Genomic DNA, 15,944 nt, shown 5'->3' with positions numbered 1-15,944 from the left:
CTAGAACAGCTAAAACAATTGTGAAAAAAAAAAACAAAGTAGGAAGAACCAGACTACCAGGTTTAAAGACACATTCTATCGCTATAGTAATCAACACTGTGTGGTATCAGCAGAGAAACAGACGCACAGGTCAGTGGAACAGAATAGAGAACCAGACTCTACAATATATTTTTTGACAAAGGTGCAAAAGCAGTTCAATAAAGGAAAGGCTGCCTTTTCAACAAGTACTGCTACAGCAATCTGGACATCCATAGGCAAACAAAAACAAAAAGAATTCACAAAACCTTGATCTAAAATGGACATCTTATACAAAAACTCAAAATGGATCATAGACTTAAATGTGAAACTGAAACCTCTAACGCCTTTAAGAAAAAATATAGGAAAAAAAAAATCTTTAGGATCTCAGGTTAAGCAAACAGTTCTAAAAAGCACCAAAAGCATCATCTATAAAAGGAAAATTTCATAAACCTGACTTCATCAAAATTCTTAAATTTTGATCCACAAAGGACTCTGCAAGAGGATGAAAAGACAAGCTACAGAACTGTGGGAAAATGGGAACTACTGCTCTGACAAAAGACCAGTACACAGAATATATTAAGAACTCTGAAAACTCGACAGCCAAGAAAAAGACCAATTAAAGAAGAATAAAAGAAGTCTCTTCAGCAAACAGTATCAGAACAACTGGATATAAACATGCAAAAGCAAACAAATGCAGACACAGACTTTTTACTCTTCACATACATTAACCCAAAATGAAGCACAGGCCTAAATGTAAAATGCAAAACTATAAAACTCCTAAAAGATAACAAAGGAAAAAACCGAGATGTCCTTGGGTATGGTGATGCCTTTTTAAATATAACACCAAAGACAGGATCCATGAAATAAATAACTAATAACCTTGATTTATTTGAAATTAAAAACTTCTGCTCTGTGAAAGAAAATATAAAGAGAATTAGAAAAGAAGCCATAAACTGGAAGAAAATATCTGAAACACGCACATACGGAACGGCCCAAACCTGGAATGGAACACTGACACCAGCAAAGCTGGACAGGGTGTGGAGCAACAGCAACTCTCATACATTTCCAGTGGAAATGAAAATAACAGTTACTTTGGAAGACAGACTCTTACCATACAATCCAGCAATCACACTTCTTGGTATTTATTTACACAAAGGAGTTGAAAACTTACATTCACGCGGAAACCTGCACACCGATGTTTATGGCAGCTCTCTTCGTAACTGCCAAACATTAGAAGCAACCGAGATGTCCTTCAGTAGATGAACGAAGAAACTGTAGTGTGCAAGACCCCGGATAGCCGAAACAATCTTGAGAAAGAAGAACAAAGCTGGCGGTACCATGCTTCCTGGCTTCAAACTGTACTTCATTCTTGGTGATGATTCTTTCAGATTTGATGTCAAAAGCAAAAATAAGAAGGTGGGAACACATCAAACTAAAAAGCTTATGCAGAGGAAAGGGAACCATTAACAAAGTGAAAAAGTAACCTTCCCAGTGGGAGAAAATACCTACAAATCATATAACTGATTATGGGTTAATATCCAAAACATATAAGGAACTCACTAAATTCAATAGCCAAAATGATCTGGTTTAAAAATGGGCAAACAATCTGAACAGACCTTTTTCCAAAGAAGACATACAGAAGGTCAACAAACACATGAAAAGGAGCTCAACATCACTAATCATCAGGGAAATGCAAGTCAGAACAAAAATGAGATATCACCTCACACCTGCTAGAACAGCTGTTATTAAAAAACACCCAAGAAATAACAATAAGCGCTGGTGAGGCTGTGGAGAAAAGGGAACCACTGTGTGCTGCTGGTGGGGATGCAAACTGGTGCAGCTGCTATGGAAAACAGTATGAACGTCTCTCAAAAAATTAAACACAGAACTACATATGATCCGGCAACTCCAGCTCTGGGTGTGTATTTGAAGAAAATGAAAATGTTAATTTGGAAAGACATACGCACCCCCCTGTTCACTGCCGCATTATTTACAACTGCCAAGACACTGAAATAATCTAAGTGGCCACCAGCAGATGAATCGATAAAGAAAATGTGCTACATGTGCGGAATATTATTGTCATAAGAAAGAACGAAAGCTGGCCATTTGTGACAACATGGATGGACCTTGAGGGCACGACAGTAAGTTGATATAAATCAAACAGAAGAAGACAAATACCATATATTCTCACTTACACGTGGATTAAAAGAAAAACAAACCTGAAAACTCACAGGTAGGGGAAACAGATTGGTGGTTGCCAGAAGCATGGCGATGAGAGAATGGGGCAAAATGAGTGAAGATGATCAAAACAGCCAAATTTCAGTTATAAAATAAACTACCATTAGGGATGCATGAGTGCCAAGTTGTTTCAGTCATGTCCAACTCTGCGACCCTACAGACCATAGCCCGCCAGGCTCCTCTGTCCACGGAATTCTCCAGGCAAGAATACTGGAGGGGGTTGCCATGCCCTCCTCCAGGGGATCTTCCCAACCCAGAGATCAAACCCACGTCTTCTATGTCTCCTGCATTGGCAGGTGGGTTCTTTACCATTAGCACCACCTGATAATTGGGAATAGTTGCTTCAGTTATTTTAACTATAATAATAGTTAATACTACTCTACTGTATATTTTCAAGTTGCTACCAGAGTACATCTTAAATTAAAAGTTCTCAGCATGGGAAAAAAATCTGTAACTATGTATGGTGATGGATGTTAACTAGACTTACTGCGATGATCATTTCACTGTATACACAAATATTGAATCACTATGCGAAGAATGGATGCTTTTGAACTGTGGTGTTGGAGAAGACTCTTGAGAGTCCCTTGGACTGCAAGGAGATCCAACCAGTCCATTCTAAAGGAGATCTGCCCTGGGTGTTCTTTGGAAGGAATGATACTAAAGCTGAAACTCCAGGACTTTGGCCACCTCATGCGAAGAGTTGATTCATTGGAAAAGACTCTGATGCTGGAAGGGATTGGGGGCAGGAGGAAAAGGGGATGACCGAGGATGAGATGGCTGGATGGCATCACTGACTCGATGGACGTGAGTTTGAGTGAACTCCGGGAGATGGTGATGAACAGGGAGGCCTGGCATGCTGCGATTCATGGCATCGCAAAGAGTCGGACACGACTGAGCGACTGAACTGAACTGATGCTGTACCCCTGAAACAAATGTCAGTTATACCTCAATTTACTTTTGTAAAATAATAATTAAATTAAAAAACTGTGGTATGTCCAGGTGATGGAATATTATTCAGCACTAATAAGAAATGAGCTACCAAGCCATGAAAAGACGTGGAGAAATGCACATTAATAAGTGAAAGAAGTCAGTCTGAAAAGACTATATACTGTATGATTCCAACTATACGACATTCTGGAGAAAATAAAACAATGGAGACAATGAAAAAAATCAGTGGTTTCCAAGGGGCGGGGTGAAACAGTGCACAGGGTATTTTTAGAGCAGTGAAAACACTCTGTATGATATTATAAATGATGCACGTATGTCATTATTGTCCATATTCATAGAATGTACAATACCTAGAGTGAAGCCTAAGGTAAACTGTGGACTCTAGATGATTATGATGTGTCCGTATAGGTTCATCCTGGGTTAAAAAAAAATGTACAGTTCTGATAAATAATGATAGACAAGGCTATGCACATGCGGGGGCAAAATACACGGGAAAGCTCCCTACCTGCCTCTTGATTTTGCTGTAAACCTAAAACTGCTCTCAAAAAAGTCTTAAAAATTAAAGACACTTCACCAAAGAGGATATACAAGTGGTGAATAAGCACACCAATGTTAACTGTCAGGTAGATGCAAATTAAAATCAAAATGAGTGATCAGTACACATCTATCAGATCACTGAAATAAAAACAGCAGCACCACCAGACACTGACAGGAAATGCAGTGGAGAAACTGGATCACTCATACATTGCTGGCAGGAATGGAAAATGGCACGGTAACCACAGAAAACAGTTTAGCAGTTTCTTAAAAACTGAATGTGCAACCTCCACATAACCAAGCACTTGTGCTTCTGGGCATTTATTTCAGAAAAATGAAGGCTTTTGTTCACACAGTAAACCATACACAAAGGTTTACAGCAGGCTTATTTATAATAACTAAAAACTAGAAACAACCCAGGTGTCCTTCAGTGGGTGAACGGGTAAACAAACTGTGGTACATGCACAGCATGGAACACTACTCGGCCATCAAAAGGAACGAGCTATCGGTATACCCAACAAACAGAATGAATCGCCAGAGCTATTACGCAGTGTGAAAAAAACCAACCCCCAAAGGTTACATAACATATGATCTATTTATATAACATCCTGGAAGTGACAAAATTAAAGAAGCAGAGAAGAGATTAGTAATTGGCAGGGATTAATTAGGGCTGGTGCAGAAGGGAAAGTGAGTATGGCTATGAAGAGGCAACATGAGGTATCCTTGCAATGCTGAAACTGTTCCTGAACCTATATGTATCAATGACAATTTCCTGGTTGTGATATCATACTACAGTTCTGTGAAACGCTACCACTGGGAAACTGGATACAGAATATGTGGGATCTCTGTATTATTTCTCACAACTATATGCGAACCTACAAATTATCTCAAAATTAAAAGTTTAATTTAAAAAAAAGATGAAAGAAGTATACCTGAAATTGATTCAGATCAGAAATAAATGAACCCAACTGATAACATGACCACACAGAAAAAAATTAACTCAAGAAACTTTCGAACAGAGTGTTCTGACTACATACATCCTTCCCAGGATATATTCTATCTTGAACTTTAAGTCATCAATTTGTCATTGGTAGTGAAACCAATATAATAATTCCTAGTTTATGGGTAGCTGAAAATAGAAGGAATGAGTAAATATTATGATATGATGGAAACCAGGGTTTTTACCCACAGAGAAGGCAGGCACAACTAAATGGGGAAAGATGAAGGAGACACACACTTTCTAAGTTTGTCCACTGAAAGTAATGTGTAGTAGCATCCCAGCAGAAATAAGCACATTATAAACCCAGATAATGGTTTCCATACCATTCTTCACTGAAAGGAACACAGGTTTCTTGGGAAAATGATTCATTTCTGGCCTGGGGTGAGGAAATTACTAGGTAAGTCTGGACTATCTCGTTTCAGAAAGCAGTAAAGTAAAATGATAGAGACATGTCAAAAGGTCACAAAGCCATCTTGAAGAAGCTCTCATTGCCCAAATGTAGGACAATTTGAGCATCAAAAAAAAAAAAATATGATGCTTGATTACAGCATATTAAAAAGAATCAAGTTGTCTATCATATTACCTAAAAAAGAAGAGATACAAAGAAAAGAAATCTTTTCAAATGCCATCAAATGTTAGGAATGACAGAATTAGAATATCACTATCAACACACTGTAATAAGTGATTCACACAGACTCTCCAGTCAATACTAAAATTAATGGGTTAAAGTTTATTGGGGAACAGGATATTCATTCAGTGTCAAAGTATCACTCCACAGTTACTTATTCTTACTAAGTGATTAAAATAGCTCTACAAAAAAAGTAACAAAGGAGAAACAATATATCTATACTGACAGATGAGGCAGTCCTCACCCTACCTAAGGAGAACACAAGGACCTATGTCTCCTCCTATTATGCTAAGCAAGGGATACAATAGCACAAATTTAATAACTAAGCAAAAATGTTCAACCTGAATCTAATAAGGCAAATGTAAAACACAGGATATACTACAGACAGTTAATCCGGACTCTTCAAAAACTTCAACACCACCCAAAAAAGTATGATTATTCTAGAATGTTTAAAGGGGAGACTGAAGTGATACAATAATGAAGTGTGATGCATGAATGTTTTTATTCCACTAATTTTATTTATTTCACTTGTTAAACCATTTTACTGAGGTATGACTGACACAGAAAAAGCTGTACAGATTTAATACATAAAATGTGATGAGTGCAGAGGTAAGTATACCCCTGTGTAACCATCACCACAGTCTATGCCATTAAAATATCCATGTGATATATGAATCTTGATTGGCTCTCGAAAAGTCAGCTACAAAGTTAATTTTTTGACAGTTAAGGAAACTGTATGTTAGATGGTGTTGCTGAATTCATGTTACTGTCTTAGGCGTGATTAGTACTGTGGTTTCGTAGGAAAATGAGAGGCATGCTGACATATTTAGGTGAAATGTCATGTCAGCAACTTATTTTTAAATGGCTTAAGAAAAAAAGCACATGTATGTGCATATGTGTGTGTGTGCAGACAGAAGGAAAAAACAAATGAGTCTAACAGACACAAAATACCACAATTATTACACAAAATACCAAATTATTACAAAACTCTTTTAGTGTTTTCATTTCACTAAAGGTCTGTTTAAATGAGATACAAAGGAAAAAATAACATTCTATATCACACCAAGAATCAATAAGCACTAGGGAGGTTGAAAAATTTGTCCTGAACGGACTTTTTCAGGGCACTGTGCAGATACAGCTGGAGAGATTTATTGTAGCTGCTGACCAGGTCAGACATTGCACATTTTTGGTAGTGTGCTTACAGAATACTGCTAAATATCAGAATATTGAAGAACAAACCAACAATAAGAACAAAGGAAACACAAAACAAAAATTCTATGAATTTTAGTAAAGTAACTTGCAAAAACAATTAAATCTACTTTGTCCACCATTCTAGCAGCCAGGACTCCTCCTAAAAAGCACAGTTTTATACACTTTTCAACCACTCCAAAAACCTTCACGTTGCATATAACTAGCACTTTGCTATTTTTCTACACAAAATCAATATTCCAAATGATAGCTAAATATTGTTACAGGATAGCAATCATTAAAGTTAGTATGTGCAGCTTCACTTTAACAGCTTTATAATATTCTGATCCTTTGAAGCATATTAACCCGTTTGATATAATACTTCTGTATTAACTGGTGTATCTAATTAACCAGAATTATTCATTGCTTAACAACGGTGGAAAACAGGATAGAGGAAGGGAGTGGAAGAGCACAAAATAAAATTCTAAGATAAAGAGTAGATAATTATCACAAAGTAGCTATTATGAAATAGACCTTTCCACAATAAGGACAACTGAAAAACTTGATTTCTAAAGGTCATACTACCCAAAATGTATGTTTTTACCATCTGTGTTGTGTTGAAGTGTGTAACTGAACAAATGAGTATGATTACAAAGTGAATTTCAGATTAACCGGGACATTTGTGCAAGGAGAAGCAGCTGGAGTTTGTGTTTTTGACATATCACCACTATGATAATATAACTATGTTATTATCCCCATATTAAAAATGATGAAACTGAAAGAGGGAAGTTAAGTAACTTCCCCCAAACCATGTAACTCGTCAGTGGGCAGAGCCAGGATTCAAACACAAAGCCCAACTGCAGAGCCTGTCCCTGGGACCACTATACTATCTACTATTTCCATCGCTTGTTTTGAGGAGGGGCTGATGCTGAACACCTGCACTAAGTACTCTGCTTATGTCATTTAATCTTCACAACAACCCAGTGAAGTAGGATTTTTATTCCTGTTTTTCAGAAGAGAACACTGAAGCTGAGAAGGGTTGAGTAACCTATCCGAAGCTATCCTGCCAATGCATGGAAGAACCAGGACTGAACTCAAGTGTGTCTGACTCCACAGCCCTCACTCTTTCTACGACCACACTCTGCCCTCACATTTTATATATAAAACACTTCATTTTTCAAGAAAGCATATCTTCTTCTAGATAACTGTTAGGTTAAACATATGTCCCTGTGTTTATTTGGAATTAATAACACTTAATTTCTCCGAAGATATTCTTTCTTGTGAATTAATGAGGTTCCACACCATGAGAGGATAAACTTAAACTGAGGGTGTTATAATGCAGGAATAATCATAAAAAGGTCCTCAAAAGCTATTTGGTTGAAACCTTTTAAAGTTCATCAAGCTTGGAAACCAGTAATAATTAATGGTACACATGCAAAGCTCACCAAAAGAGGCCTGCACTAGTTAAGGATCATCTGAAGATATGACTGAACCGTCATATTAAACAAATACACCATTAAATATCTTTTATTTAACTTTTCATTTTGTACTGGAGTATAGCCAATTAACAATGTTGTGATGGTTTCAGGTGAACAGCAAATGACTCAGCCATATGTATATACATGTATCCGTTCTCTCCCAAACCCCCTTCCCATTCAGGCTGCCACATAAAATTCAGCAGAGCTCCCTGTGCTATATACACTAGGTCCCTGTTGGTTATCCATTTAAAATATAGCTGTGTGCACATGTAGATCCCAAACTCCATTAAATGCTTTTTAAAAGCATAGTTGTAAAGTTTGCAACCACTCCAGAAAGTTCATATTGCATATAATTGCCCTTCTCTTAAAATAAGAAAACCATTCTTATTTTTACTTATTTATTTAAATTCTCCTTGTTCCAAAGAGAATCTGAAGTAGCTGAAATCCTCCTCACTGTACCTTGAGCAGAACCAAGAAACCCAGAGCCTGGTTGCCAGCTGCTCTGTGAGATTCGAATACACTGACCACATGTGGCCAGGGCTACTTCGTGGGACCTCTAGCAAGTTTCCACCTAAAACATGAGGATAATAACAATACCTGCTTCACAAGGCTGTTGTGAAGTGTGAATGAGCTAGCACATGCATAAAGTTACAATAGTGCCTGCATATAAACAAGTGTGCTGCTATCTATTATCGAAACACCACTTAGATGGAAAAACACCTATGAGCTTTCTCCATCTCTGGATAAAAGATTTGAGGAAACTCAGATACTGACTTCACCTCTGCACTGGCTAACACCTGAATCCTCTTCCTTTAACTACCAGACATGGAAAGAGGCCTCATTAGAAGAAAAAAGCTCCAGCCGACTCCTCCATCTAATCCAACTACCACTCCCTTTTTTGCCAGCTTTCACTGTCAGAAATCTCAAATATATTTTCTGTAGCTTCTGTTACTGATATGCCTGAGCTGTCCTTTGGGAAAACCAGCTGGCATTACCCCGGGGAAGTCAGAACTTGATTTGGGGGGTTGAGTAGAAGCAGGAAAATAGAACAAATAGAGTAATGCAAAAACCATAATGCTAATACACTAGCTAGTGGACAGAACTATACTTGCCCCAAGGTCCTGATAGTTAAATCCTCTAATCAGCTTTCTTTCCCTATAGGACATATAAAAATGGGAGGCCAAATTATATCCAAACACTTGCTGAGATAGTCCAGTCACAGGACCAGACATTTAAGCCTCTAGGCAGTGCCACCTTCTCTGAAGAGTCCTGGGAAAAAACACTTCCAAATTCGGCCTCTCCTACTCCCATTTTTCTGTAATTCGATGCTGCCCATCCACCTTCTGCTTTAACAGTCTTTCTTTAGATACGTTAACACCATCTATTAGACTACATCAAATCCCACTCCTCCTTTCAACCTGAAAGACACATCTTTTAAGGTGTCTTCTGCAGAAAACTGAGCTCACCTATTGTGGGATTTTATTAAGCCAATAAAGCTGAGTTCTGCTGGTGGTACAGACATCACATCACATACATGACCCCACCTCTACCTATCCATCCTCCGCCCCTCACCTCCAACACCCTCTCATCACTTTCTCTTTGATAGTTCTTAACTTGGATTTCACTCCCCACCATATTCAGGGATCTCATTACAGCTCCCATTCTTCTGTACTTCACTATGGCAATTGATACAATTTGCCACCTATTTCTTAAAAACTTTCCCCATCACTGGTTTTAATAAAGCCAGAAAACTGCTGATTTTGCTCATTAAATTGCTCTAGAGTACCTGTAGTGGTTAAGACTCCAGGTCTAAGAATCGGACAGACAAGACTTCAAATCCAGGTTCTATTCTTACCAGCTACATGCCCACGGGAAAGTTACTTGACTTTTTTAAGCATTTCTTCTCCACTATAGAATGGGCATAATAACATAATTGGTTACTGAATGCTTAGCATAATCAGCTTACTCTGGCACAAAGTAAACCACTCAATAAATATTAACTACTATCTTTGTCTCCTAATTCTCTTATCCTGGTATTTTATTCCCTTTCTACCTTGAAGAATTCATGATCGCAAATGACTATGCTATAATCAAGTATACTCCTTAAGTTATTGTTGCAAAACTAAACCTTTCATCCTCTTCTTCAGTAATAAAAAAAAAAAATCACTATTTCTAGTTTCCCCAATATCTAAGAAATAACCTGCTAAAACGGATTTCATCTTCATCTTCTTTCTTAAAGCACTCCTTTCCCTTGGCCTCTGTAGTACCATGCTTTCCAGATTGTTTCTTCTTTGGCCATCTTCTTAGACTCAGTTGCCAGCTCATCCTCCTGTAACCAGCCTCTAAATGTTAAGTGTTCTAAAGGCAAAGCCTAAAGGGTTTCTTCATTTCTCATACCATAAGCTCTCCGTTGGCAATCTCCTGCTTCATCATGGCTACAACCCAATCTATAAAGAAGTTAATGATTTCCGTATTATCTCCAGTGCAGACTTTTCCAAGCCCTATATCCTCTATATCCAAATGCCTACTGACATCACCATGCAACGACAAGGCAACATAAACTCAACAGATACAAAATTGGATTCATGGTCTTTGTGGATTCATGATTCCACGATCATCCAAACCTAGTTCTTCTCCAGTATTCGGTTATTAGTGAATGAACAGCATCACCATCCATCCAAGCTGCATAAAGCAAAATTCTAGAATCCATCCTTTATAACTATCCTCTTCCTCCCCCTCCAAATCTAATCTGTTCTAATTTCCATTAAATAGACATTGTTGCATGAATTTCAACCTATTTTTTTACACTAATATGAAAATATTCTCCCATGCCGATTTCATTCCCCCACTACTTATTTCACCATTATAATGCCAAGGTCTCTAGCAACTGGAACTTCCCCACTGTCCAGCTCATCCCTCCCTAACACCTCCACAATCAAATTTCTTATTTCTTCTAACACTCTATCTACTCCAGTCACAAAAAAAGCTACTTTACAATATCTACATATGATTTATTGTTTACCATCCCTCTTCCCTAGCCAAGCCATGTCTTTTCCTCTCTCAAAACTCTTCTTGGAATCCTTCATTTGTTAAATCAACCCAATACCGTTCCTTAAAAAAAAACCAAGGTTCAGATTCAGGGCCATAGTTCAATCAGCCCAATAATCTATCTCTGACAGAGACATCAATAGAACATATCCAGTTTTCATCACAGACACAGTCCTCAAAATCAATTACCCAAATATACTATTTCCTTTACATCAAGCACTGCATCTGTCAACATATACCCAGTCTGTGTCTTTCAGGAACAGGTATGTACTTACAGCCTTTTCTCCTTCATAACGTTATAAATTTCACAAACTTAACATCAACCATATAAAACTGAATTTCCTTTATTTGTTCCGAATTTCCTCTCTCAAGCATCTCAAGGTAGTCTTCCTGGTTTCATATTTACCAGTTTGGTGAACAAGTTGATCATTTTTCATTCATATCATTTGTGACTTTAAAGGAATGCAAAAATAAATATAGGATGAATCACACCCTTACACTCATGATCCAGCTATATTCATAGCTGTATGCCTAGTTTCCATAATAATGTCTCATAAAGAGAAGGTGCTCAACGCATGTTCACTAAAATTAAAAGAATTTTATTTAGGACTGATGTTGTGTTCATGCATTCCAAAAGAAGTAGAGCTTCTCAAATATATTAACTCTGCTTCTCTTAAAGAAAAATAATATTGGAGCTTAAAAAGGGTAGAAAGAATTGATGCCTCATATAGGTGAGGAGACTGAACAGGGCAGCTGGCTACTCTAAATGAACTGAAGCTATTCTTGGATGTGATCCCCAAACCACCAGCAGCAGAGGAAGCATGGAATCCCAGAAGGCTGCCAAAGACTGAAGAGAGCAAATAAATTCAGGCTTGAGTAAAAAAAAAACAACAACAACTGTGAATGATCCAGTATACTCAATGTCAGTCCTTTCTAAATGCAGACTATTTAAAAAGTAGCTACTAATCGCTTTAAAAAGAAAATGTTAAGCATTTGTGGAATCAACCTGCATTACACTCAACTAATTTTCTTTTTTTTTTTTTTTACAAGAGTATGTTTACAGATAGACATCATATATCAAAAAGACATAAAAGTAGTATGTTGGGAGAATTTCAACAAAGTATCTGATCAGGTTCTCACTAAACCAATATAGATAAGAGAAACAAAAGGTGGATAAAGGTTAATAAGGTGTATGTGTGTGTATGCTCAGTCACTTAGTCATGTCCAACTCTTTGCAACCCCACAAGGACTGTAGCCCACCAGACTCCTCTGTCCACGGAATTTTCCAGGCAGGAATTTTCCAGGCAGCAATACTGGAGTGGGCTGCCGTTTCCTACGCCAAATGATCTTCCAGACCACCCAGGGGTCGAACTCGCATTTCTTGGTCTCCTGCACTGGCAGGCAGATTATAGCCCAACCCCCTGGGAAGCCCAGTTAGGTAGTGAGGTCATTGTTAAAATGATCATAGCAACAGAGTGCTCATTAATGAATTGTTATGAACCTGAAAGCCAGTTCAGGACTTTCATCTGTGGTCTTCTCCTGTCTAACAATTTTATCAATAACGAAAGAGGAAAATATATGGAAGGGATAGATCTAAGTGATCTGTGAATAGCCATATCCAAATATATATGTATAACTATGAGATAGGCAAGCGCTCTAACTTATGCCACAAATGTAAAACACACACACAAACAAAAAAGAGGCTTAATGGCTTAGTGCACAGCAAGCTTAGTTCAATCTGACAACGACAAGCTCAATACGATGCGGAAGAGAGAAAAGCTACTGTGACGCTAGCTGCAGTAGTAGCATATCAAACACAGGCGATATCAGTCCTGCTTACTTTTGGACAGATCTTACCACAACTGGGATATGGTGTACCCTTCTAGGGGTCACTATCTTCATAGCATCATAACCATATCAGCATATGTTCAGAATAGAAAAACCAGGATGCTTAGGGGCCTGAACACCATTAAAGGAAAGGCAGAAAAGAATGGTGGTGGTTTAGTCACTCAGTCATGTCCGACTCTTGCTGCCCCATGGACTGCAGCCCACCAGGCTCCTCTGTCCATGGGATTTCTCAGGCAAGAATACGGGAGTGGGCAGCCATTTCCTTCTCCAGGGGATCTTCCTGACGCAGGGATCAGACCCTGGGATCGAATCCGCGTCTCCTGCACTGTCAGGAGGATTTGTTACCACTGAGCCACCTGGGAAGCCCATAGAAAGGAATGGAGATTTATAAATAGGACGAGACAATGCTTGAGAGGAAAACAATGGCTACCTTCATTCAGTCATTCAACAAATGTGAATTACAAACCTATTTCAGGCCAGATGCTGTGACTAGAGATAGGGTAGAAAAAAGTCTACATCATGTGTGTATCTGAAGAGTTGAAACAGACAGGATCTAAAAAAGGTTAAGATTGTTATATATGATTTCATAAGGTAGAAACAGGAGGTGTAGGAAGAAATTCCAATGTAACTGATTTTAGCTCCATATAAGGAAGAGCATTTTTAAGAGTCAAAGCTGTCTAATGAAGGAAGAGAATGTCTGAGAAGACTGCAAGGTTTCCCATCAGTAGTGGTGTACTCAAAGGGGAGACTGCGGAAATAAGACAGGCACTGAACTGGACCATCTTTAGTGTTCCTCACAATTCACACTCTGACTCTTTCTACACTTCCACAGGAAATGGACCCACCGGAGTCACCCTACTTGTGTACTCTAGCATCACAGGTTTCCCACAGTTGTTACTTTCAACTCTTCACCCTGTCCCCCACGGAAGCAATGCCATACAATTAGGAATGGAGCTGAGAGCAACAGGAATAATGAGACACAGGACAAAACAGCCCCAACAGTACACAGAATGCAAAGAATCAATACTGTTCAATGTGTCTTGCATTTATAAAAGAAATGTAAGAATTCTCTATCCCTTAAGTCATCAATTTAAAATATCTTATTATGTTCAATTAATATAAACAAGGATCTGTTATGTACTGCATCTCTTGTTGGGAGCCATTTTTTCTAACCAACGAAGAAAAAATAATTTTAAGATCACTTTGAGAATCTGCATCCTAAATAAGCACTCCAAACCCTCTATTATAAGGTTATGTGGAAACTAAGTTTAGAATACGTTTCTAAAAAGAAATAATTCATCAGATATAGCAGGGCAAATACCATAAACTAATAAAATAGTGAAATTCTGATTAAATGGCCACTTAAATATTTTAAAAATCACAGGCAGGATAGACGTAAGAGAAAAGGTCTAGACCATTTAGTTCTACAAATTACTTTAAGATCACTGAAGCGTACTTTCATTCTTTTATTTTTGCAATTTTAAAACAGTCTCCATAATGCACTGGCTTTATATGCTGGAACTGGGTATTCAAGGAGTTCACCCTTCCAAACTGTTAATATTAACTTCTTGGAAGCAGTCCCTCACTCTTCAGTGCTTTCTCAATCTGGATACAAGAAATGGGCTACGATTCCAAATCCAAGGGTTCTCTTTCTTCTAAATAGCAGCCCGTTAAGACAAAAGTGAAAAAAGAAAGAGGTGCACCTTTTAACCACCAGCCCTGAAAAAAGACTTCCCCTCCGGTTGTCGTCAACTCTGAAGGCTGTCTACCCTTTCTCCACACGCGCCTGGTCTTTTCGGTTGAAAAAGAAAACAGGGGGGAAAAATACACCCCAGTTTTCCTGGGACGGGGAGACCCCTTTTGTAGAAGTAGCTAAAAAGGTAGGTTTCCCACAGATTTCATCTCGTTGCCAAGGAAGCGCCGACCCGACTGGTCCGGCGCGAAGGCAGTTCTCGCCGCCTGGACCCCACGGCGGCCCCGGCCTGCGGCAGGGCAGCCCCGGCCCAGCCAGGCGCCCCCCAGGCCGCACAGTCCCTGCTACGACCCCGGACGGCCCCGCGGGAGCCCTGGGGACCGCGGAGAAAGGCGAGGAGACGTGGCTCGACTTACAGTGACACCATCCGAGGTGACAGCACCAGTGCAGCTTGAAGCACTTGCCGTGGCTGTGCGTGGCACAGATGGAGAGCCCGTCGCACGGCTGGAAGTCGGGTCTGCGGGCGGCGCAACTCCGCGCCAGGGCCTGAGCCTCGTCCACTTTCTCGCTCTTCCAACCGCGCTCGGGCGCCGGCGCCGCGGCCGCACTCATTTCCTCTCCCTCCGCGGAGCCGAGACCCGGAGCTCGGGAGGAGCGGCGTCTGGACGGGCAGGAAGCCGAGGCGGGCGCGGCGCGGGCCGGGAGTCAGGTCAGCGCTTGGAGGTGGCGGCAGCAGAGCTGGCGGCCGCGGGAGCGCAGCGGTCCCTGGGCTCGCAGAGGAGCCGCCCCGGGCGCTGCGACCGAGGGCTGGGCCTGCCGCCGCCTTCCCTCCCTCCGCCGTGGCGCGCGCCGCGCCCCCACGTGCACACGCACGCGCACACACGCGCGCTAGCTTCGGCAGACGCCACGAGGCCCCCCGCCAGCCCCGCCTTCTCACACACGGCTGCTCACACACGCTCGGCGGCCCCGCTGCTGCCGCACACTCACTCAGCCCCCGTAGGCTGACCCCCACGGACGGAGGGCCGTTAGGAACACAGCCGCCTCGGAGGCTCGGTTTTCACACGCACGCCAGCTTCCACGCACGCTTCCCACACACACACACTCCCTCCGAAACACATGTTCACACTCCGCGGAGAGCTGTGCACGTTGAGGACCCGCCCGCCCGGACGCCCAGTGCGCTAGTCCCTGCGCAGGTGGGAGCGGGGTTTTCACACACGCACAGCCTTGCCCCACGCGCGGCCCACTTTGCCCTCGTACACACACACATACACACACACATCCCCAGAGTGTCGGGGCACATCGGCTCCTGGGGGCACGCACACG

The 15,944-nt window shown here is 40.5% G+C and overlaps 1 protein-coding gene across 2 annotated transcripts in view; it reads right to left on the bottom strand.

Annotated features, from left to right (window-relative positions):
* The window catches only part of C1H3orf70 (chromosome 1 C3orf70 homolog), a 124,084-nt gene extending 108,617 nt beyond the window's left edge, over positions 1-15,467 (bottom strand). For both annotated transcript variants that reach the window (XR_001917960.1, XM_005675256.3), the window contains exon 1: positions 15,038-15,467. Coding sequence is in view for 1 of the 2 variants with exons in the window: in XM_005675256.3 (XP_005675313.2) it covers positions 15,038-15,233 (196 nt within the window). In the remaining variant the exon portion in view is untranslated. The remainder of the gene's footprint in view (positions 1-15,037) is intronic.

The sequence above is a fragment of the Capra hircus genome, chromosome 1 (genome assembly GCF_001704415.2).
Source record: "Capra hircus breed San Clemente chromosome 1, ASM170441v1, whole genome shotgun sequence".
Taxonomy (NCBI): domain Eukaryota; kingdom Metazoa; phylum Chordata; class Mammalia; order Artiodactyla; family Bovidae; genus Capra; species Capra hircus.
Note: the sequence above shows the minus strand (reverse complement) of the source record. Positions and strands in the feature narration are given on the sequence as shown.